This window comes from Hippoglossus stenolepis, chromosome 9 (genome assembly GCF_022539355.2).
Source record: "Hippoglossus stenolepis isolate QCI-W04-F060 chromosome 9, HSTE1.2, whole genome shotgun sequence".
Lineage (NCBI taxonomy): Eukaryota > Metazoa > Chordata > Actinopteri > Pleuronectiformes > Pleuronectidae > Hippoglossus > Hippoglossus stenolepis.
Genome location: NC_061491.1, coordinates 15,565,267 through 15,589,201, shown reverse-complemented (window position 1 = coordinate 15,589,201; position 23,935 = coordinate 15,565,267). Strand labels below are relative to the sequence as shown.

Here is a 23,935-nt window from a genome sequence, read left to right as displayed (position 1 = left end):
CAGTTACAGCCCTTTGCCAGTAGAGGTGCTGCAACCCCCTGAGCACTGATACTTCCAGCGTTAGAAACACAGAACAGGAAATAAAGAGACATGTAAATTCACATTGAAACTCACTTTATTAAAATATTTACAACAGGCTTCTTAATGAACTGAACAAATACAGAACATTTAGCACAAAAAAAAATTGTCACAAGGAAAATAATAAATTAAAGTTTCAGTTTTTAGCTACACTTCCAATTATCATGAACTCTTCATACATTCAGGTCTTATGAAAACATCATTATGATTATTTTTAAACAACATTTTTGGCAGTAGATCCCTCTAACCCAAATCTTACAGTCTTGACCTTTAAGCCAAGACATAAAAATCACATAGGATCACAGCAGGATGTCAGAAAAAGTTCAAAACATATTTGTAACAAACTCGCTGGAGAGCTTGAATCTATTTAGGCTTCTGGTTTAACATTTTCCTCAATTTCCCCCCAAAAAAGAATGTATGGATTCTCCTGTAGAAGTTGGAATGTGTTGTTAAAGTATAAAACAAATCGGAAGCACTGTGTTTAAGGCTCTGTGATGATCAGATGATGATCAGTTTCCTCCTCTCAGACGCATTAACAGTTCGATGGTGCTCAGGCCCTGCACGTTGTAGTCGGACAGTTTGCCGGAGGTCATCTCCCTGCTCTGGTACACCAGCCTCTGCTGAGTCTCCGCCACTCCCTCCCTGCACTGGACCCTGCGCTTGAAGTCGCTCACGGTCTCGTCGCTTGTGATGTCGTAGGTGGTCACCACGTTCTTCTCATTCTTCAGGAACACCTGGAAGGTGGCCGGCGGGCTCGGCTCGATCACCAGCAGAGACAGCCTGGAGCCGGCATGCAGCCCGTAGGAGCCCACGGTCCGCAGGTCGTCGCTCAGGTCAGTCCGCTGGCCGTTGTCGAACACCAGCCTCTGCCTCTGAACGGGCACCTCCATTTTCTGCTGGAGGACCTGTTTCAGGCTGCCCACCGTGTCCTGGGGTTTCACCCTCAGTGTGACGGTCTTCCCGTTCAGCATAGTGATGATCAACTCCATGTCTGAAACACAATTAAAACATTTTAAAATAAGTCTGTAATAAAATCTTTGGCATAAACATTCACGTGTAAAATAGTGTAAGTATAAAACAGTTCCCTCACCTCTTGATTCAAAGCAGAAGCGTCTCAGGAAAACTTGGTCTTCAGTAAACAGCAGATAATGAAGCTGATGATGTTCAGTAGCAAGAACAACACTAACAGCTGAAGAATCAACTCGTCACTTTATATAGAGGCTGGCCCAGCTGATCAGCTCCCTCCCCTCTGAGTAAGATTCGTTTTCCTCTCTCCGTCTCTAACTTTCAGTTTCGATTCTCCTCCCATTGATGTTTGCATGTGATGCACGGACTTCCACTGTGTATGTGTGTGTGTGTGTGTGCAACCATTCAAACAACAGCTTGTGCTTGTGATTCCATCTTTATTTGACCTGATATTGAGCTAATTCTGCTAATTACACAAATTGTCCAACACGAAACTCTTAGCAACCTTTGAATTGGAACACAGAGAGTAGTATTTGGGTGGAGTAAACCTCAGGGTTCTAGAAATGTCCAGAAACGTCCGCCTCCAGCATAGCAGGGACATCGATCAATGGTTGTTATGATGCTATCATCACAAGCCCCAGGGCAAGTTTAAGATTTTACCACCTGATAATGACGTTTTAAAGGGTGGGGCTGAAGAAATCATAGCAGGGGGTTTTCTTGTTTCTAATATGGAAAGAATTGCCATAGGAATGTTCATCCAAGTTTTGACAGATTTGACTGTACAATTTCATCACATTAATAATTTGTCTATATTTGTATACAGCAACAGGGATAGACAAAACGTTTTTTATTAAAGTTAAACAACATTACAAAGAAAACATCACACCTGAAAATAATATAAATCGATCATAACTAATACATATAATCAAATTAATGAATATCCTCATTACACTATTTGGCCACACATACTGCTCACTCACCATTTTGATGAAAGGATAGTGAAACTAAAAAATAGTGTAAAAGTGTAAAAGTAAAGTGTAAAACTAAAAGTAAATGAAAAGCAGCTTTTTATTTTTCCTGTTCCAGAACATGCACTGTACTATATATATCTGATAAAGCTTTTTGATAGCTGTTATTGGCTGCAGATAAGCAGCACACTGACCAAGACTTTTTCTTAGTCAATTGATCATATATTGCAATTCTTGGAAGACGCATCCATTCTCCAAATTAAAAAAACAATGTCAATGAAATCCAGGAAAAGACCACACATATCAGAACTCTGAGTGTTTCAGTAATGCGGCCCTCTCTTCTCGCTTTGGTAAAGGAATATTTCCTGTGGGAAGAAAATTGTTCTTAATTCTCACATAACAAGCAAAAACATTGATGACAAATTATCTTTAAATGACTTGAATTGTCATCTCAATAATTTACAAGAAATCACTGAATCAACACTAATGTTTTCAGGTGTATTCCCACCTGGTGGTGCCACAAAATATTCTTCCACTGTGTTTTTGGAGAGCGGAAGCAGTTCCTCAGCACAGTCCCCTTCCATCACTGTGTCATTCCTCAGGTATAGAGCCCTGAATTGTTCATGGATAAAACATAAACACAATCATGCAGTGGGCTTCACAAGAGGTTAAATTGAGCTGTGGTTGTTGCTCATTAATTATGCAATATGGATGAAACAATGAGGTGGCCGACATCACAGAAAACGTTTGGTATATGCAGGCCTTGTCAGAAGTGTACCATACCTGTCCTCCAGGACTGAATCCATGGGCTCAATCCCCGACGTGTCAACCACATGAAGCTGATCTGCAAACCGTATCGCTTTCTCCAAACAGGCCAGACCCTGTTTGGTCCGGAAATCAACCAAGGCCAGTCGCTCCAGTTTGTCCACGAGGTCTGCAGGGATTTGTGTGGGCTGTAAAATCAAAGAGGTGTTGGTGAGAAATGTGTACAATTCACCACCACTTAAAAAAACCTGAAGCTGTAAATAACCTTTGAATAAAACCGTTAAATCCATTAATAATGTCTAATCACCAAACAGTTCCATGACTCATGACCCAGCCTGTCTGACCTTTGGTAATCTGCTGGTTTATTACATGTACATTCATTTTATGAACGTGTTTGATTATTATGAGTTTCTAACACGTGACATTGAGACATGATTTTGAGTAACTAAGTCATTATTTTGAGTTGGTAAGTCATATTTTTCTCATTATAATAACTTACTTTTAATAAAGTGGCAGAAATGGGCTTTCATAAAGTTTGTATTGCACATTGTCTCATGTTGGCTACAGATAAACTGCTGAATACATGTTTGTACATCTTGACAACAGAGTTTGTCTCCTATAACTTATATTGAAATCTATATTTTACATTACATTTACACACCTGTGTGAAAATGACTGTTAACAGAAAGCAGAACCTGGGATTTTAAACTAAATGGGCATGAATTTCAAACTCATCACAAGCACCCAGTAATGAGGACATTACCAGGGGTCGTTGGTCCTCTGGTACTGGTTCCCATGTTGCAAACTCAGGCACCTGGAGCAGAGACAAACAACCAGGAAACAAGACCAACAGTGAATCAATGTCCTGCACTAGAGGTTCAGTGCGTAGTATTTAGTGACATCTAGTGGTGATGGATCATGATTGTGGTAGCAGCTGATCATGGACAAACTGCTTGACATACAATACGCCTCACTCACATACTCCACCATTACTGACAATAACTCCTCAAATCATTTGTCATTGCTGCTTCCATCTCTTCCAGACATTTTCTTATGTATAAATACTTAAACTTTTACAGTTTGACACACTTCTCCATTATTCTACAAACTGTTTATTCTTATCAATGTTGTAAATATTGTTATTTTGCTGATGTTCTCAGTTACACGTTGCATCTATTGCACATCTGTCCATCCTGCTCAAATAAAGCAGTGAGTTTTTGAAATAACAATAAAAATTGAATAAAAGAATGTGTAATAACTTCATGATATCTCAGCTTTGTGAACGTTTCCTCAGCCTCCTCTCACACTGAGATATTTTATATACAGTCTATGGGAGAGACATGTCAATTTGTTTTGGGACTTTACTTTCAAGCTTTGTCCCTGTCAGGGTCCTGTAGAATGATGACTGGTTCATGGATCTATTATGCTCTTGTTTCCCAGTCATCTGATATGTTTGTAGTTGGGCTGATGTCAGATATATTTTGAACTCATCACAGTTTATAATCATGCTGACTCAGCGGATCAACATCCACCCCTCTTGTGTAATTTTCTGTTTCCTGACTTGATAACTTTCAGTTTCAATTCTCCGCACATCACTCAGATGAGACAAGGCCTTGTGTTGTGAGTGTCATTAACATGTTGAGGCATGTTTGGAATGAACTAGATGATGACCAGGCTTAACAAACAGGTGAGGCCGAGATCAAATACATGTTTGTGAGTCGTCCGAGTCTAGTTTCATTTGGACGTCTTACAATTTTTCGGAAACCAAACAGAGCAAAATCAGGAGCCCATGAAGAAGAAGAAGAAGAAGTGCTTAGTGTTGTATGAGTGTGTGGTGGGAGTGTATCCACCCCAGGTCAGACAGTGAAAGGAAGAGTTTGTAGGGAGGTGAGTTTACAGGAAGGTCAACCAGTCCTATACAACAGATATGAATACAGCTGTGAGTTGGAACATGTGGTGATAAAACAGACTTGCTCAAACAGACAGGATTGTTACAAAGGAGCAATTGTATCACAGTCAGTTTTAACTATGCGTTGCCAGTGTGTTGTGGTTTGTTCCAAGGATGCAGGGGGTGCTGAGAAAAGGTCTATTTAATAAAGTCACATCAGTGCTGCAGCCAAAATTTCATATCAATGGAAATCTTTAAAAATATATGCGCCACCATTACCACCACTATCATCAGATATATACACTGAATACTCTTGTTGTACAATCAAATATTATAAAAAATGAAATTAAAAATGTTGTGCCTACTGCTATGCTACTCTCGAAATGTTACTCAAAGGGTTGAGTTTTTATTTTATTTGTTTAATCAACTTTTTATTAGCCTTGCAGTTACAGCCCTTTGCCAGTAGAGGTGCTGCAACCCCCTGAGCACTGAAACTTCCAGCGTTAGAAACACAGAACAGGAAATAAAGAGACATGTAAATTCACATTGAAACTCACTTTATTAAAATATTTACAACAGGCTTCTTAATGAAGTGAACAAATACAGAACATTTAGCACAAAAAAAAATTGTCACAAGGAAAATAATAAATTAAAGTTTCAGTTTTTAGCTAACACTTCCAATTATCATGAACTCTTCATACATTCAGGTCTTATGAAAACATCATTATGATTATTTTTAAACAACATTTTTGCCAGTAGATCCCTCTAACCCAAATCTTACAGTCTTGACCTTTAAGCCAAGACATAAAAATCACATAGGATCACAGCAGGATGTCAGAAAAAGTTCAAAACATATTTGTAACAAACTCGCTGGAGAGCTTGAATCTATTTAGGCTTCTGGTTTAACATTTTCCTCAATTTCCCCCCAAAAAAGAATGTATGGATTCTCCTGTAGAAGTTGGAATGTGTTGTTAAAGTATAAAACAAATCGGAAGCACTGTGTTTAAGGCTCTGTGATGATCAGATGATGATCAGTTTCCTCCTCTCAGACGCATTAACAGTTCGATGGTGCTCAGGCCCTGCACGTTGTAGTCGGACAGTTTGCCGGAGGTCATCTCCCTGCTCTGGTACACCAGCCTCTGCTGAGTCTCCGCCACTCCCTCCTGCACTGGACCCTGCGCTTGAAGTCGCTCACGGTCTCGTCGCTTGTGATGTCGTAGGTGGTCACCACGTTCTTCTCATTCTTCAGGAACACCTGGAAGGTGGCCGGCGGGCTCGGCTCGATCACCAGCAGAGACAGCCTGGAGCCGGCATGCAGCCTGGAGCCCACGGTCCGCAGGTCGTCGCTCAGGTCAGTCCGCTGGCCGTTGTCGAACACCAGCCTCTGCCTCTGAACGGGCACCTCCATTTTCTGCTGGAGGACCTGTTTCAGGCTGCCCCACCTGTGGTTTCACCCCCAGTGTGACGGTCTTCCCGTTCAGCATAGTGATGATCAACTCCATGTCTGAAACACAATTAAAACATTTTAAAATAAGTCTGTAATAAAATCTTTGGCATAAACATTCACGTGTAAAATAGTGTAAGTATAAAACAGTTCCCTCACCTCTTGATTCAAAGCAGAAGCGTCTCAGATAAACTTGGTCTTCAGTAAACAGCAGATAATGAAGCTGATGATGTTCAGTAGCAAGAACAACACTAACAGCTGAAGAATCAACTCGTCACTTTATATAGAGGCTGGCCCAGCTGATCAGCTCCCTCCCCTCTGAGTAAGATTCGTTTTCCTCTCTCCGTCTCTAACTTTCAGTTTCGATTCTCCTCCCATTGATGTTTGCACGTGATGCACAGATTTGACTGTACAATTTCATCACATTAATAATTTGTCTATATTTGTATACAGCAACAGGGATAGACAAAAGTTTTTTATTAAAGTTAAACAACATTACAAAGAAAACATCACACATGAAAATAATATAAATCGATCATAACTAATACATATAATCAAATTAATGAATATCCTCATTACACACTTTGGCCACACATACTGCTCACTCACCATTTTGATGAAAGGATAGTGAAACAAAAAAATTGTGTAAAAATAAAAGTAAATGACCAGCAGCTTTTTATTTTTCCTGTTCCAGAACATGCACTGTACTATATATATCTGATAAAGCTTTTTGATAGCTGTTATTGGCTGCAGATAAGCAGCACACTGACCAAGTCTTTTTCTTAGTCAATTGATCATATATTGCAATTCTTGGAAGACGCATCCATTCTCCAAATTAAAAAAACAATGTCAATGAAATCCAGGAAAAGACCACAAATATCAGAACTCTGAGTGTTTCAGTAATGCGGCCCTCTCTTCTTGCTTTGGTAAAGGAATATTTCCTGTGGGAAGAAAATTGTTCTTAATTCTCACAATAACAAGCAAAAACATTGATGACAAATTATCTTTAAATGACTTGAATTGTCATCTCAATAATTTACAAGAAATCACTGAATCAACACTAATGTTTTCAGGTGTATTCTCACCTGGTGGTGCCACAAAATATTCTTCCACTGTGTTTTTGGAGAGCGGAAGCAGTTCCTCAGCACAGTCCCCTTCCATCACTGTGTCATTCCTCAGGTATAGAGCCCTGAATTGTTCATGGATAAAACATAAACACAATCATGCAGTGGGCTTCACAAGAGGTTAAATTGAGCTGTGGTTGTTGCTCATTAATTATGCAATATGGATGAAACAATGAGGTGGCCGACATCACAGAAAACGTTTGGTATATGCAGGCCTTGTCAGAAGTGTACCATACCTGTCCTCCAGGACTGAATCCATGGGCTCAATCCCCGACGTGTCAACCACATGAAGCTGATCTGCAAACCGTATCGCTTTCTCCAAACAGGCCAGACCCTGTTTGGTCTGGAAATCAACCAAGGCCAGTCGCTCCAGTTTGTCCACGAGGTCTGCAGGGATTTGTGTGGGCTGTAAAATCAAAGAGGTGTTGGTGAGAAATGTGTACAATTCACCACCACTTAAAAAAACCTGAAGCTGTAAATAACCTTTGAATAAAACCGTTAAATCCATTAATAATGTCTAATCACCAAACAGTTCCATGACTCATGACCCAGCCTGTCTGACCTTTGGTAATCTGCTGGTTTATTACATGTACATTCATTTTATGAACGTGTTTGATTATTATGAGTTTCTAACACGTGACATTGAGACATGATTTTGAGTAACTAAGTCATTATTTTGAGTTGGTAAGTCATATTTTTCTCATTATAATAACTTACTTTTAATAAAGTGGCAGAAATGGGCTTTCATAAAGTTTGTATTGCACATTGTCTCATGTTGGCTACAGATAAACTGCTGAATACATGTTTGTACATCTTGACAACAGAGTTTGTCTCCTATAACTTATATTGAAATCTATATTTTACATTACATTTACACACCTGTGTGAAAATGACTGTTAACAGAAAGCAGAACCTGGGATTTTAAACTAAATGGGCATGAATTTCAAACTCATCACAAGCACCCAGTAATGAGGACATTACCAGGGGTCGTTGGTCCTCTGGTACTGGTTCCCATGTTGCAAACTCAGGCACCTGGAGCAGAGACAAACAACCAGGAAACAAGACCAACAGTGAATCAATGTCCTGCACTAGAGGTTCAGTGCGTAGTATTTAGTGACATCTAGTGGTGATGGATCATGATTGTGGTAGCAGCTGATCATGGACAAACTGCTTGACATACAATACGCCTCCTCACATAATCCACCATTACTGACAATAACTCCTCAAATCATTTGTCATTGCTGCTCCCTTCATCTCTTCCAGACATTTTCTTATATATAAATACTTAAACTTTTACAGTTTGACACACTTCTCCATTATTCTACAAACTGTTTATTCTAATCAATGTTGTAAATATTGTTATTTTGCTGATGTTCTCAGTTACACGTTGCATCTATTGCACATCTGTCCATCCTGCTCAAATAAAGCAGTGAGTTTTTGAAATAACAATAAAAATTGAATAAAAGAATGTGTAATAACTTCATGATATCTCAGCTTTGTGAACGTTTCCTCAGCCTCCTCTCACACTGAGATATTTTATATACAGTCTATGGCAGAGACATGTCAATTTGTTTTGGGACTTTACTTTCAAGCTTTGTCCCTGTCAGGGTCCTGTAGAATGATGACTGGTTCATGGATCTATTATGCTCTTGTTTCCCAGTCATCTGATATGTTTGTAGTTGGGCTGATGTCATGTATAGTTTGAACTCATCACAGTTTATACTCATGCTGACTCAGCGGATCAACATCCACCCCTCTTGTGTCATTTTCTGTTTCCTGACTTGATTACTTTCAGTTTCTATTCTCCGCACATCACTCAGATGTGACAAGGCCTTGTGTTGTGAGTGTCATTAACATGTTGAGGCATGTTTGGAATGAACTAGATGGTGATCCAGGCTTAACAAACAGGTGAGGCCGAGATTAAATACATGTTTGTGAGTCACACGTCCGAGTTGTAGTTTCATTTGGACTTCTTACAATTTTTTGGGAAACAAAACAGAGCAAAATCAGGAGCCCATGAAGAAGAAGAAGAAGAAGTGCTTAGTGTTGTATGAGTGTGTGGTGGGAGTGTATCCACCCAAGGTCAGACAGTGAAAGGAAGAGTTTGTAGGGAGGTGAGTTTACAGGAAGGTCAACCAGTCCTATACAACAGATATGAATACAGCTGTGAGTTGGAACATGTGGTGATAAAACAGACTTGCTCAAACAGACAGGATTGTTACAAAGGAGCAATTGTATCACAGTCAGTTTTAACTATGCGTTGCCAGTGTGTTGTGGTTTGTTCCAAGGATGCAGGGGGTGCTGAGAAAAGGTCTATTTAATAAAGTCACATCAGTGCTGCAGCCAAAATTTCATATCAATGGAAATCTTTAAAAATATATGCGCCACCATTACCACCACTATCATCAGATATATACACTGAATACTCTTGTTGTACAATCAAATATTATAAAAAATTATGAAATTAAAAATGTTGTGCCTACTGCTATGCTACTCTCGAAATGTTACTCAAAGGGTTGAGTTTTTATTTTATTTGTTTAATCAACTTTCGATAGCCTTGCAGTTACAGCCCTTGCCAGTAGAGGTGCTGCAACCCCTGAGCACTGAAACTTCCAGCAGTTAAGAAATGACAGAACAGGAAATAAAGAGACATGTAACTCACATTGAAACTCACTTTATTAAAATATTTACACAGGCTTCTTAATGAACTGAATAAATACAGAACATTTAGTACAAAAAAATTGTCACAAGGAAAATAATAACAAAGCCTTCAGTTTTTAGCTACACTTCCAATTATCATGAACTCTTTCATACATTCTAGGTCTTATAGAAAAACATCATTATGATTTTATTTTTAAACAACATTTGGCAGTAGATCCTCTAACCTAATCTTACAGTCTTGACCTTGCCAGATAAAATCACATAGGATCACAGCAGTGATGTCAGAAAAGTTCAAAACATATTTGTAACAAACTCGCTGAGAGCCAATCTATTTAGCTTCTGGTTTAACATTTTCAATTTCCCCCAAAAAAGAATGTATGGATTCTCCTGTAGAAGTTGGAATGTGTTGTTAAAGTATAAACAAATCGGAAGCACTGTGTTTAAGGCTCTGTGATGATCAGATGATGATCAGTTTCTCCTCTCAGACGCATTAACAGTCTGATGGTGCCTGTGGCCCTGCACGTTGTAGTTTATCAGTTTGCCGGAGGTCATCTCCCCATGCTCTGGTACACCAGCTCCTGCTGAGTCTCCGCCACTCCCTCCCCTGCACTGGACCCTGCGCTTGAAGTCGCTCACGGTCTCGTCGCTTGTGATGTCGTAGGTGGTCACCACGTTCTTCTCATCTTCAGAACACCTGGAAGGTGGCCGGCGGGCTCGGCTCGATCACCAGCAGAGACAGCCTGGAGCCGGCATGCAGCCCGTAGGAGCCCACGGTCCGCAGGTCGTCGCCTGCCGGTCCGCTGGCCGTTGTCGAACACCAGCCTCTGCCCCTGAACGGGCACACCCATTTTCGCTGGAGGACCTGTTTCAGGCTGCCCACCGTGTCCTGTGGGTCCACCTGACAGTGTGACGGTCTTCCTGTTCAGCATAGTGATGATCAACCTTATGTCTGAAACACAATTAAAACATTTTAAAATAAGTCTGTAATAAAATCTTTGGCATAAACATTCACGTGTAAAATAGTGTAAGTATAAAAACAGTTCCCCACCTCTTGGGATTCAAAGCAGAAGCGTCTCAGGAAAACTTGGTCTTCAGTAAACAGCAGATAATGAAGCTGGATGATGTTCAGTAGCAAGAACACAATAGCTGAAGAATCAACTTCATACTTTATATAGAGGCTGGGCCCAGCTGATCAGCTCCCTCCCCTCTGAGTAAGATTCGTTTTCCTCTCTCCGTCTCTAACTTTCAGTTTCCATTCTCCTCCCATTGATGTTTGCATGTGATGCACGGACTTCAACTGTGTATGTGTGTGTGTGTGTGTGTGTGTGTGTGTGTGTGTGTGTGTGTGTGTGTGTGTGTGTGTGTGTGTGTGTGTGTGTGTGTGTGTGTGTGTGTGCAACCATTCAAACAACAGCTTGTGCTTGTGATTCCATCTTTATTTGACCTAATGTTGAGCTAATTCTGCTAATTACACAAATTGTCCAACACGAAACTCTTAGCAACCTTTGAATTGGAACACAGAGTAGTATTTGGGTGAGTGTAAACCTCAGGTTCTAGAAATGTCCAGAAACTTCCTACCCAGCATAGCAGGGACATCGATCAATGGTTGTTATGATGCTATCATCACAAGCCCCAGGGCAGTTGCAGATTTTATCAATTTGATAATGACGTTTTAAAGGGTGGAAGGAAGAAATCATAGCAGGGGGTTTTCTTGTTTCTAATCAGGAAAGAATTGCCATAGAATGTTCATCCAAGTTTTGACAGATTTGACTGTACAATTTGTTTACATTAATAATTCTGCCATATTTGTTATACAGCAACAGGGATATATACATTTTTTTATTAAAGTTAACAACATTACAAAGAAAACATCACACATGAAAATAATATAAAACCATCATAACTAATAAATATAATCAAAATTAATGAATATCCCTATTACACACTTTGGCCACACATACTGCTTCACTACCATTTTGATGAAAGGATAGTGAAACTAAAAATAGTGTGTGTAAAAGAAGTAAAACTAAAAGTAAATGAAAAGCAGCTTTTTATTTTCCTGTTCCAGAACATGCACTGTACTATATATATCTGATAAAGCTTTTTGATAGCTGCCATTGGCTGCAGATAAGCAGCACACTAAGACCAAGTCTTTTTCTTTAGTCAATTGATCATATATTGCAATTCTTGGAAGACATCCATTCTCCAAATTAAAAACTAATGTGAGGAAATCCAGGAAAAGACCACACATATCAGAACCTGAGTGTTTGTGCACGCGCCCTCTCTTCATGGGTAAAGAATATTTCGTGGAAGAAATTGTTCTTAATTCTCACAATAACAAGCAAAAATACTGATGACAAATTATCTTTAAATGACTTGAATTGTCATCTCAATAATTTACAAGAAATCACTGAATCAACACTAATGTTTTCAGTGTATTCTCACCTGGTGGTGCCAAGCAAAATATTCTTCCATGGAGAGCGAGCTGAGTTCCTCAGCACAGTCCCCTTCCATCACTGTGTCATTCCTCAGGTATAGAGCCCTGAATTGTTCATGGATAAACATAAACACAATCATGCAGTGGGTTTCACAAGAGGTTAAATTGAGCTGTGGTTGCTGTCACACACTATGCAATATGGATGAAACAATGAGGTGGGGCCGACATCACAGAAAACTGTTTGGTATATGCAGGCCTTGTCAGAAGTGTACCATACCTGTCCCCTCCAGGACTGAATCCATGGGCTCAATCTCGACGTGTCAACCACATGAAGCTGATCTGCAAACCGTGACGCTTCTCTCCAAACAGGCCAGACCCTGTTTGGTCTGGAAACTGCACCAAGGCCAGTCGCCCAGTTTGTCCACGAGGTCTGCAGGGATTTGTGTGGGCTGTAATCAAGAGGTGTTGGTAGAAATGTGTACAATTCACTCACCACTTAAAAAACCTGAAGCTGTAAATAACCTTTGAATAAACCGTTAAATCCATTAATAATGTCTAATCACAAACAGTTCCATGACTCATGACCCAGCCTGTCTGACCTTTGGTAATCTGCTGGTCATTACATGTACATTCATTTTATGAACGTGTTTTGATTACAGGAGTTTCTAACACTGACATTGAGATGATTTTGAGTAACTAAGTCATTATTTTGAGTTGGTAAGTCAGGATATTTTTCTCATTATAATAACTTACTTTTAATAAAGTGGCAGAAATGGGCTTTCATAAAGTTTGTATTGCACATTGTCTCATGTTGGCTACAGATAAACTGCTGAATACATGTTTGTACATCTTGACAACAGAGTTTGTCTCCTATAACTTATATTGAAATCTATATTTTACATTACATTTACACACCTGTGTGAAAATGACTGTTGTATTAGAAAGAGAACTGGATTTTAAACTAAATGGGCATGAATTTCAAATCCTACTGGTTAAGCACTCAGTAATGAGACATTACCAGGGGTCGTTGGTCCTTCTGGTACTGGTTCCCATGTTGCAAACTCAGGCACCTGGAGCAGAGACAAACAACCAGGAAAACAAGACCAACAGTGAATCAATGTCCTTGCACTAGAGGTTCATGCGTAGTATTTAGTGACATCTAGTGGTGATGGATCATGATTGTGGTAGCAGCCGATCATATCAAACCGTTTGACACAGAATACGCCTCACATAATCCACCATTACTGACAATAACCTCAAATCATTTGTCATTGCTGCCCTTCATCTCTTCCAGACATTTTCTTATATATAAATACTAAACTTTACAGTTTGACATACTTCTCCTCCATTATTCTACAAACTGTTTATTCTAATCAATGTTGTAAATATTGTTATTTTGCTGATGTTCTCAGTTACACGCTGCATCTATTGCAATATCTGTCCATCCTGCTCAAATAAAGCAGTGAGTTTTGAAATAACAATAAAATTGAATAAAAGAATGTGTACAACTTCATGATATCTCAGCTTTGTGAACGTTTCCATAGCCTCCTCTCACACTGAGATATTTTATATACAGTCTATGGCAGAGACATGCTCAATTTGTTTAGACTTTATTTAAGCTTGTCCCTGTCAGGGTCTCAGAAATGACGACTGGGGTTCAAGTGGATCTATTATGCCTTGTTTCCCAGTCATCTGATATGTTTGTAGTTGGGCTGATGTCATGTATAGTTTGAACTCATCACAGTTTATACTCATGCTGACTCCAGCGGATCAACATCCACCCTCTTGTGCTTTTCTGTTTCCTGACTTGATTACTTTCAGTTTTACTCTCCGCACATCACTCAGATGTGACAAGGCCTTGTGTTGTGAGTGTCATTAACATGTTGAGGCATGCTTGGAGATGAACGATGGTGATCCAGGCTTACAAACAGGTGAGGCCGAGATTAAATACATGTTTCAGAGTCACACGTCCGAGTTGGTGGTTTCCATTTGGACTTCACCTCTGGGAAACAAAACAGAGCAAAATCAGGAGCTCATGAAGAAGAAGAAGAAGAAGTGCTTAGTGTTGTATGAGGTGGTGGGAGTGGTATCCACCCCAGGTCAGACAGTGAAAGGAAGAGTCATTTGTAGGGAGGTGAGCTCTTACAGTGAAGGTCATATCCAGTCCTATACAATAGATATGAATAAGAGCTGTGAGTTGGAACATGGGTGATGAAACAGGGACTGCTCAAACAGGACAGGATTGTTAAGCAAAGGAGCAATTGTAATACAGTCAGTTTTAATCATGCGTTGCCAGTGTCTTCTGTGGTTTGTTCCAAGGATGCAGGGGGTGCTGAGAAAAGGTCTATTTAATAAAGTCACATCAGTGCTGCAGCCAAAATTTCATATCAATGGAAATCTTGAAAATATATGCTACCACCATTACCACCACTATCATCAGATATATACACTGAATACTCTACACATACAATCAAATATTATAAAAACAAGTGAAATAAAAATGTTAGGCCTTCTGCTATGCTTACTTCGAAATGTTACTAAAAGGGTTGATTTTTTATTTGATTTGTTTAACCCTTGTGTTGTCCCTGCTTCCTCTGCCGGCTGTTGGCTCCCCTCACATAGCCCACCCTATATTAGGACGGACACTGAGGGTACAGGACAAGTGAGCAGCCTTGCAGATGTATTTGTTACACCAAGGTAATACGGTGAGTTTTACAGTCCTTTTCCTGGGGCATATCTGACAGCTCTTCCTACTCTCACCGAGCGGGCTGCTGCTAGGGCTATGGAGGAGGCCGACACTCCGTGGTCGAGCCGTCGCTGCCTTCAGCAAGGCGGCGTTGCTTACAGTCACAACCGTGGGCGGATGCTTCCGTAAGGGGGATGCGCTCCCTTCGTGCGATGAACTGAGTCACGAGAGCTTTCCCAGGTGCTCTCTCCAGTCTGGGGCTGGTCTCTCTCCATATCAATAAGGCGTTGTAGGAAGATATGCTCAGGAATGGGGGAACTATTACATCCAGGGGCCAGCTTGGGTCATCCTCCTGCAGGCTAAAATGTTCATCACCTGCTTAGCCATCCACGCCACTTGCTGCGGTTGTAGTCCAGGATGATGACCGGGTTTCGTCCGGCGGGTCGCTGATGTCGGGCCATGCCGCGTGCTCAGAGCACCACGTTCCTGTTTTTTTGGATGTAGATACCAGAGTGGTGGGCGTGAATGCGAATCTTGATGAGAACACCCCTTCCCTTGATGCGAGCAGCCCGGTCGTGGGAGCTGGCTTGTTCTTCCGAACCGCCACTCACGAGCTTCCTTCCAGGAGCCGCCGCGACAGTTCGTGAGGGAGGTAAGTAATTGTCGACGTGACATTACGACTGCAGTCCCCTCCACTGAGCACTACCCGCAACCCCTGGTTCTGTTCTCCTGGGCGCTCCGCCGCCGGCTTCCGGTGTACACTTCAGAGTCTTCCAAGCGTGGCTGGATTTCGATCGCAGGCCACCCACTTGATCCCGTATTTCCGCTTGCTGGGCATGTACTGACGGAACGGACACCGGCCTAGGGAGAAAACAGGAGGAGAAGAGATGAGAGAGATGATGAGACGAGGACTAGCAGCTGCTATCTACAACATAATAATATTTTAAAAAGCGGGAAAAAGACCTCTGAACGGAACCAGTTGCCTCGGCCCACGGTCACTTCTGGTCCTGGTTGTAGAGGTGCGGTGGAAGCCGCTGAGCACCCACGCTGCCCCAGACTCCCTCTCGCACGGCCGCCATTTGTCCGTGGCTCGCCTCGGCGCCTCGGCCTCGCGGGGGCCGTCGAAGCGCAGCAGTCTGGAGACGTGGTGGGAAGAGTCATGAAGGTCATCGCGGGCACGAATATCGCCAGGCCGCTTCTCGCGCTCCACAGTTGGCGGCGGTCTCGCCCCGACCTGTACACACCCGCTTCAAGATCAGCAGCCCCACGAGGCGCAGCAGGCCTGGTCCCGCCCACTCCTTTCCATTCGCCGCCGCATTTCTCGGCTTCCACCCTCCCGCTCCGCTCTTCAGATGATGTCTCTAAATGAGGACCATGTTATTTCCCGCTTCTTGACGGGAAGGTCTCTCTTTCCACGCAGTCCGTGGTGGTGGTGGTGGTGTCGTTGTGTCTGGTCCTTCTTCTTCTTCCAAGGGTGACAAATCTGCAGAAGCATCACCCACTGGGTCGTAGTCTTCGCTAAGCCGCCGCCGCCTTCGCTGCCGCCGCTGCCTTCGTGAAGTCACCGTCACGCCACGCCCTCTCTGTCTTCTCGGCCCGCTGTCTGCTTCTCGCCGGCTTCTCCGATCTCTCGTCCGCTCCGCTTCTCGGTCTGGGCTTTTTCGCCCCTCGGGTTCAGAGGATGGTTCCTGGGAGAATAGCTGCTGGAGAACCTCTCTGGTGAAACGCCTCCTGACGTGACATTGTGCCATGGTCCGAGGTGGTACACGGAGAAGGTCACTGCTTCTGTGGGTCTGTACCTCTAGATTGTAATTGAATTGTGTGGTCTAAATGACCTCACAGAGCAATTCACAGCGCCCTCTGGGGGTCTAATGACTTCTCCAGGAGAATCGAGACGACAATCCATTGGTCTCAATTACCCCAGGAGAATTGGATAATGACAATCCTTGGTCACCGCACAAACACACACAGACTCACACACACCCCAATAATCCGACCTAGAACAACACGAGGGTTAACCTCAGGTGGTGTGTCTGGGTCTGTGGGACCCACACGTTTGCTAAAAATGATGCGATTAATAATTTTTCCAACCTGGAGACTCTTTGGCCTTGGCTCATTTTCTCTGTGATGAACATATAAAAGAACATATTCAGTGACTGTACACCGTACACCCCTGGCCACATTTATATTACATATGTGGTGTTCGTCCACTGGACCCAGGGGTAAGAAAAGTGTGGAACTGGTAGCATTTCAAGCACTTGCTCCTCATTCCTGCACATTTTACTCTCTGTCTTGCAGGAAACATTCTATATTTTCTCACACTATCCCAGCTGCAAACATTGGGGGCGGAATACAACAAATACATAGCTTTGACCGTGTGGCTCCTTATCACAACTTGAAGATGGCGAAAAGATTCTCTGCTCAGAGGGCCTTAGAAAATGATTTTGAAGAGAGAGTAGCTTTGAAGACAATGAAGAGGTGAAGTGTTTTCAGAATATGAAGATCATATTTCTGTCAATTCAGAGTCTGACCGTGAGTTTGAAGAAGAGGATGAGAATGACCATCGGCCAGCTCCATGAAAAGCCTGTCCGCAGCCAGACACAGACCGCCTGGCCAGCAGCCAGCAAGTGGAGAAATATGGATGTCAAAAAATTATAAACTTGAATGGTCTTTTTGGCTCAAGGAATGAGCCACACCGCATGGCTTCAATGTAATAAGGATGCAACCAGTGCCAAGATGGATAGCGGTCACTCCTGTACAGGACATCAAGCTTTTTAGAATTTTTCATCCTGATTCCATCCAGAAAATCATTCTGGATTTCATTAATTTGGAGGGACAGCGTGTTTTTGGAGAGAGGTGGAATGAGATGGACCAAACCCATTTATTTGCATACTTTAGGTTCTTATCCTTGCTGGAGTTTTCAACCACAGAATCCTTGTGGGATGCAGAAACTGGCAGAGAACTTTTCCGGAACAATGTCTCTGGAAATCTTCCAGATTATTTCCAGGATTATCTGCTTTGATAACAGAGACGATGACCAGCTCAAGGCAGAAAGACAAGCTAGTTGCCATCAGGACAGTATGGGACAAGTGGGTGCCCAGCCTCACCTATTTTACAACCCTGGGCCTAATGTCACTGCTGATGAGCAGCTGATGCCACTTAGGGGCCGCTGGTCCTTTAGGCAGCAAGGCATGTCTAAACTCAGAAAATACGGAATCAAGATCTGGGCTGCCTGTGATGCTGCTTCATCGTATGCATGGAACTTGGGAAAAGTGTTGCTCAAGTTGGGTAGACTGCCAGAGTGTGTTCAATTTATAATTGAGCTCCAAGAAATAAACATCAATACTGATATTTGTTTTTTCCACCTATATCTTGAATTGTACTTGATTTTCTTGTAATTGCATTTTATCACAAAAACGAAAAGCACTTTTATTCATAAAATGTGATTAAACAGGGTAAATGACAAATATTAACTATATGCTGTCTATATTCCTTGTTATTAGGATAAAGAAAACATCTGTTCAGTATTTTTACATAAATTGTTATTGCTGTATTGATTGAAAGACCCAATAATGCAGTGGGTCCACCAGACCCTCAAACACTGGCTGAGCGACCAAAACATGAATACCACACAAGGGTTAATAAAGTTTTTATTAGCCTTGCAGTTACAGCCCTTTGCCAGTAGAGGTGCTGCAACCCCCTGAGCACTGATACTTCCAGCGTTTGAAACACAGAACAGGAAATAAAGAGACATGTAAATTCACATTGAAACTCACTTTATTAAAAATATTTACAACAGGCTTCTTAATGAACTGAACAAACACAGAACATTTAGCACAAAATTAAAATTGTCACAAGGAAAAATAATAAATTAAAGTTTCAGTTTTTAGCTACACTTCCAATTATCATGAACTCTTTCATACATTCAGGTCTTAAGTGAAAAACATCATTATGATTATTTTTAAACAACATTTTTGGCAGTAGATCCTCTAACCTAAATCTACAGTCTTGACCTTTGCCAAGACATAAAAATCACAGACTCACAGCAGGATGTCAGAAAAAGTTCAAAACATATTTGTAACAAACTCGAGAGCTTGAATCTATTTAGGCTTCTGGTTTAACATTTTCCTCAATTTCCCCCAAAAGAATGTATGGATTCTCCTGTAGAAGTTGGAATGTGTTGTTAAAGTATAAACAAATCGGAAGCACTGTGTTTAAGGCTCTGTGATGATCAGATGATGACTGGGCTTCCTCCTCAGACGCATTAACAGTTCGGATGGTGTTTCCAATTGCACGTTGTAGTCGGACAGTTTGCCGGAGGTCATCTCCCCTGCTCTGGTACACCAGCCCCGCTGAGTCTCCGCCACTCCCTCCTGCACTGACCCTGCGCTTGAAGTCGCTCACGGTCTCGTCGCTTGTGATGTCGCAGGTGGTCACCACGTTCTTCTCATTCTTCAGGAACACCTGGAAGGTGGCCGGCGGGCCTCGGCGGGCTCGGCCTGATCACCAGCAGAGACAGCCTGAGCCGGCATGCAGCCCGTAGAGCCCACGGTCCGCAGGTCGTCGCTCAGGTCAGTCCGCTGGCCGTTGTCGAACACCAGCCTCCGTTCTGAACGGGCCACCTCCATTTTCTGCTGGAGGACCTGTTTCAGGCTGCCCACTGTGTCCTGGGGGTCCACCTCAGTGTGACGGTCTTCCTGTTCAGCATAGTGATGATTAAATCCATGTCTGAAACACAATTAAAACATTTTAAAATAAGTCTGTAATAAAAATCTTTTGGCATAAACATTCACGTGTAAAGAAAAGATAAAAACAGTTCCTCACCTCTGATCTCAAAGCAGAAGCGTCTCAGGAAACTTGGTCTTCAGCGGTAACAGCAGATAATGAAGCGATGATGTTCAGTAGCAAGAACAACACTAACAGCTGAAGAATCAACTCGTCACTTTATAGAGGCTGGGCCTATAGCCGATCAGCTCCTCCTCTTCGTGGCATCTGTTTTCCTCTCCGTCTCTAACTTTCAGTTTCGATTCTCCTCCCATTGATGTTTGCACGTGATGCACGGACTTCCACTGTGTATGTGTGTGTGTGTGTGCAACCGTTCAAACAACAGCTTGTGCTTGTGATTCCATCTTTTATTTGACCTGATATTGAGCTAATTCTGCTAATTACACAAAATTGTCCAACACGAAACTCTTAGCAACCTTTGAATTGGAACACAGAGAGTGGTATTTGGGTGGAGTAAACCCTCAGGTTCTAGAAATGTCCAGAAACTTCCGCTCCAGCATAGCAGGGACATCGATCAATGGTTGTTATGATGCTATCATCACAAGCCCCAGGGCAGGTTTAAGATTTTACCACCTGATAATGACGTTTTAAAGGGTGGGGCTGAAGAAATCATAGCAGGGGTTTTGTTTCTAATATGGAAAGAATTGCCAGGAATGTTCATCCAAGTTTTGACAGATTTGGACTGTACAATTTCATCACATTAATAATTTGTCTATATTTGTATACAGCAACAGGGATAGATAAAATCAAGTTTTTTATTAAAGTTAAACAACATTACAAAGAAAACATCACATGTACTGTAATTATATATCTTACAAAGCTTTTTGATAGCTGTTATTGGCTGCAGATAAGCAGCACACTGACCAAGTCTTTCTTAGTCAATTGATCATATATTGCAATTCTTGGAAGACGATCCATTCTCCAAATTAAAAACAATGTCAATGAAATCCAGAAAAGACCACACAAATATCAGAACTCTGAGTGTTTTCTTGCTTTGGTAGCGAATATTTCGGGAAGAAAAAATTGTTCTTAATTTCACAATAACAAGCAAAAACATTGATGACAAATTATCTTTTTAAATTACTTGAATTGTCATCTCAATAATTTACAAGAAATCACTGAATCAACACTAATGTTTTCTAGGTGTACTTCACCTGGTGGTGCCACAAAAATATTCTTCCACTGTGTTTTTGGAGAGCGTAGAAGAGTTCCTCAGTGACAGTCCCCTTCCATCACTGTGTCATTCCTCAGGTATAGAGCCCTGAATTGTTCATGGATAAAACATAAAACACAATCATGCAGTGGGCTTCACAAGAGGTTAAATTGAGCTGTGGTTGTTGCTCATTAATTATGCAATATGGATGAACAATGAGGTGGCCGACATCACAGAAAACGTTTGGTATATGCAGGCCTTTTCAGAAGTGGGAAAATTGCTACCTGTCCTCCAGGACTGAATCCATGGCTCAATCCCCGACGTGTCAACCACATGAAGCTGATCTGCAACCCCAGATCAGCCTCCAAACAGGCCAGACCTCGTTTGGTCCGGAAATCAACTAAGGCCAGTCGCTCCAGTTTGTCCACGAGGTCTGCAGGGATTTGTGTGGGCTGTAAAATCAAAGAGGTGTTGGTGAGAAATGTGTACAATTCACCACTTAAAACCTGAAGCTGTAAATAACCTTTGAATAAAACCGCAATCCATTAATACGTCTAATCACCAAACACTTCCACTGACTCTGATAGCCACCAGCCTGTCTGACCTTGTAATCTGCTGGTTTATTACATGTACATTCATTTTATGAACGTGTTTGATTATTATGAGTTTCTAACAGAGTTTGTCTCCTATACTTATATTGAAAGCTATATTTACATTATATTTACATACCTGTGTGAAATGACCACACAGAAAGCAGAACCTGGGATTTTGGAAGAAATGGGCATGAATTTCAAACTCATCACAAGCACCTGTGTAATGGAGCAGAGACAAAACAACCAGGAAACAAGACCAACAGTGAATCACCTCCTGTACCTGAGGTTCATTGTGTAGTATTTAGTGACATCTAGTGGTGATGGATCATGATTGTAGTAGCTGATCATGGACTAAGACTGCTTGACATACAATACGCCTCCTCACATAATCCACCATTACTGACAATAACTCCTCAAATCATTTTGTCATTGCTGCTCCCTTCATCTCTTACAGACATTTTCTTATGTATAAACATTTAAACTTTTTACAGTTTGGACACACCTCTCCATTATTATTCTACAAACTGTTTTTTTATCAATGTTGTAAATATTGTTATTTTGGGTTGATGTTCTCAGTTACACGCTGCATCTATTGTACATCTGTCCATCCTGCTCAAAATAAAAGCACTGAGTTTTTGAAATAACAATAAAATTGAATAAAAGAATGTGTAATAACTTGCTGATATCTCAGCTTTGTGAACGCTTCTCAGCCTCCTCTCACACTTTCTGATATTTTATATACAGTCTATGGGAGAGACATGTCAATTTGTTTTGGGACTTTACTTTCAAGCTTTGTCCCTGTCAGTCCTTAGAATGATGACTGGTTCATGGATCTATTATAGCTCTTTTGTTTCCCAGTCATCTGATATGTTTGTAAAGCTGTGTGGCTGATGTCAGATATATTTTGAACTCATCAAGGTTTATAATCATGCTGACTCAGCGGATCAATATCCAATTCCTCTGTATTATTTTCTGTTTCCTGGACTTGATAACTTTCAGTTTCAATTCTCCGCACATCACCAGATGATGGGCGGCCTGTGTTGTGAGTGTCATTAACATGTTGAGGCATGTTTGGAATGAACTAGATGATGATCCAGGCCATCAAACAGGTGAGCGAGATTAAATACATGTTTGTGAGTCACACATCCGTGTCTATTTCATTTGACCTCTTACAATTTTTCGGAAACAAATAGAGCAAAATCAGGAGCCCATGGAAGAAGAAGAAAAGAAGTGCTTAGTGTTGTATGAGTGTGTGGTGGGAGTGCATCCACCCAAGGTCAGACAGTGAAAGGAAGAGTTGGTAGGGAGGTGAGTTTACAGGAAGGTCAACCAGTCCTATACAACAGATATGAAGACAGTTGTGAGCTGGAACATGTGGTGATAAAACAGACTTGCTCAAACAGACAGGATTGTTACAAAGGAGCAATTGTATCACAGTCAGTTTTAACTATGCGTTGCCAGTGTCTTGTGGTTTGTTCCAAGGATGCAGGGGGTGCTGAGAAAAGTATTCATTTAATAAAGTCACATCAGTGCTGCAGCCAAAATTTCATATCATTGGAAATCTTTAAAAATATATGCGCCACCATTACCACGACTATCATCAGATATATACACTGAATACTCTTGTTATACAATCAAATATTATAAAAAATTATGAAATTAAATGTTAGGCCTACTGCTATGCTACTCTCGAAATGTTACTCAAAGGGTTGAGTTTTTATTTGATTAGTTTAACCCTTGTGTTGTTCCTGGGTCGGAATGACCCAGAGTGTGTGTGTGTCTGTGTGTGTGTGTGTGTGTGTGCGTGCGTGTGATGGTACGCAAGCCCTGGCCGTTCAGGGTTAGGGTTAGGGTGACCCAGGGATTGTCATTATCCAATCCTCCTGGGGTAATTGAGACCAATGGTTTGTTATTCTCGATTCTCCTGGGGGATCATTTAGACCCCCAGAGAGGGCGCTGTGGTGCTCTGTGGGGTCATTTAGACCCACACCTGATTCCAATTACAATCTAGGGGGGTACATTAGACCCACATAGAATTCTCCGTGTGCCACTTTCCCGGACCATGGCACGATGTCACGTCAGGAGCGTTTCACCAGAGAACAGGTTCTCCAACAGCTATTCTCCCAGCAACCATCCTCTGAACCCGAAGAGGACGCGAAAGAGCCAGACCGAGAAGCGGACGGACAAGGAGATGGAGAAGCCGACCGAGAAGCAGACAGAAAAGCAGACCGAGAAGAAGACGACGACGACGGCGACAAAGACTACGACCCAGTGGGTGATGCTTCTACAGATTCGTCATCCTTGGAGGAAGAAGAAGAAGGACAAGACCACGGCGACACCACCACCACCAGACTCGTGGAAAGAGAGACCTTCCCGTCAAGAAACGG

General features: G+C 41.8%; 3 protein-coding genes and 2 pseudogenes across 3 annotated transcripts; all 5 read right to left on the bottom strand.

Annotated features, from left to right (window-relative positions):
* Window positions 1–97: 97 nt before the first annotated feature.
* Window positions 98–1,326, bottom strand: LOC118115453 (polyubiquitin-like). The gene is made up of 2 exons (XM_035166604.2): window positions 1,169–1,326; window positions 98–1,069 (listed from the first exon to the last, which is right to left on the bottom strand). The coding sequence occupies exon 2, from the start codon at window positions 1,065–1,067 to the stop codon at window positions 588–590; it is 480 nt and encodes a 159-aa protein (XP_035022495.1). The 5' UTR covers window positions 1,068–1,069; window positions 1,169–1,326; the 3' UTR covers window positions 98–587.
* A 722-nt stretch (window positions 1,327–2,048) lies between these two features.
* Window positions 2,049–3,666, bottom strand: LOC118115195 (glutamyl-tRNA(Gln) amidotransferase subunit C, mitochondrial; the record flags this gene model as incomplete). The annotated part of the gene is made up of 4 exons (XM_035166204.2): window positions 2,049–2,377; window positions 2,521–2,624; window positions 2,796–2,965; window positions 3,541–3,666. Coding segments are annotated over 4 exons (462 nt in total), but the record flags the coding sequence as incomplete, so codon positions are not given.
* A 1,539-nt stretch (window positions 3,667–5,205) lies between these two features.
* Window positions 5,206–6,449, bottom strand: LOC118114501 (annotated as a pseudogene).
* A 334-nt stretch (window positions 6,450–6,783) lies between these two features.
* LOC124852382 (glutamyl-tRNA(Gln) amidotransferase subunit C, mitochondrial-like) lies at window positions 6,784–8,340 on the bottom strand (the record flags this gene model as incomplete). Its single annotated transcript, XM_047341262.1, has 4 exons — window positions 6,784–7,050; window positions 7,195–7,298; window positions 7,470–7,639; window positions 8,215–8,340. Coding segments are annotated over 4 exons (462 nt in total), but the record flags the coding sequence as incomplete, so codon positions are not given.
* A 10,891-nt stretch (window positions 8,341–19,231) lies between these two features.
* On the bottom strand, window positions 19,232–19,743 carry LOC124852381 (annotated as a pseudogene).
* Window positions 19,744–23,935: the final 4,192 nt, after the last annotated feature.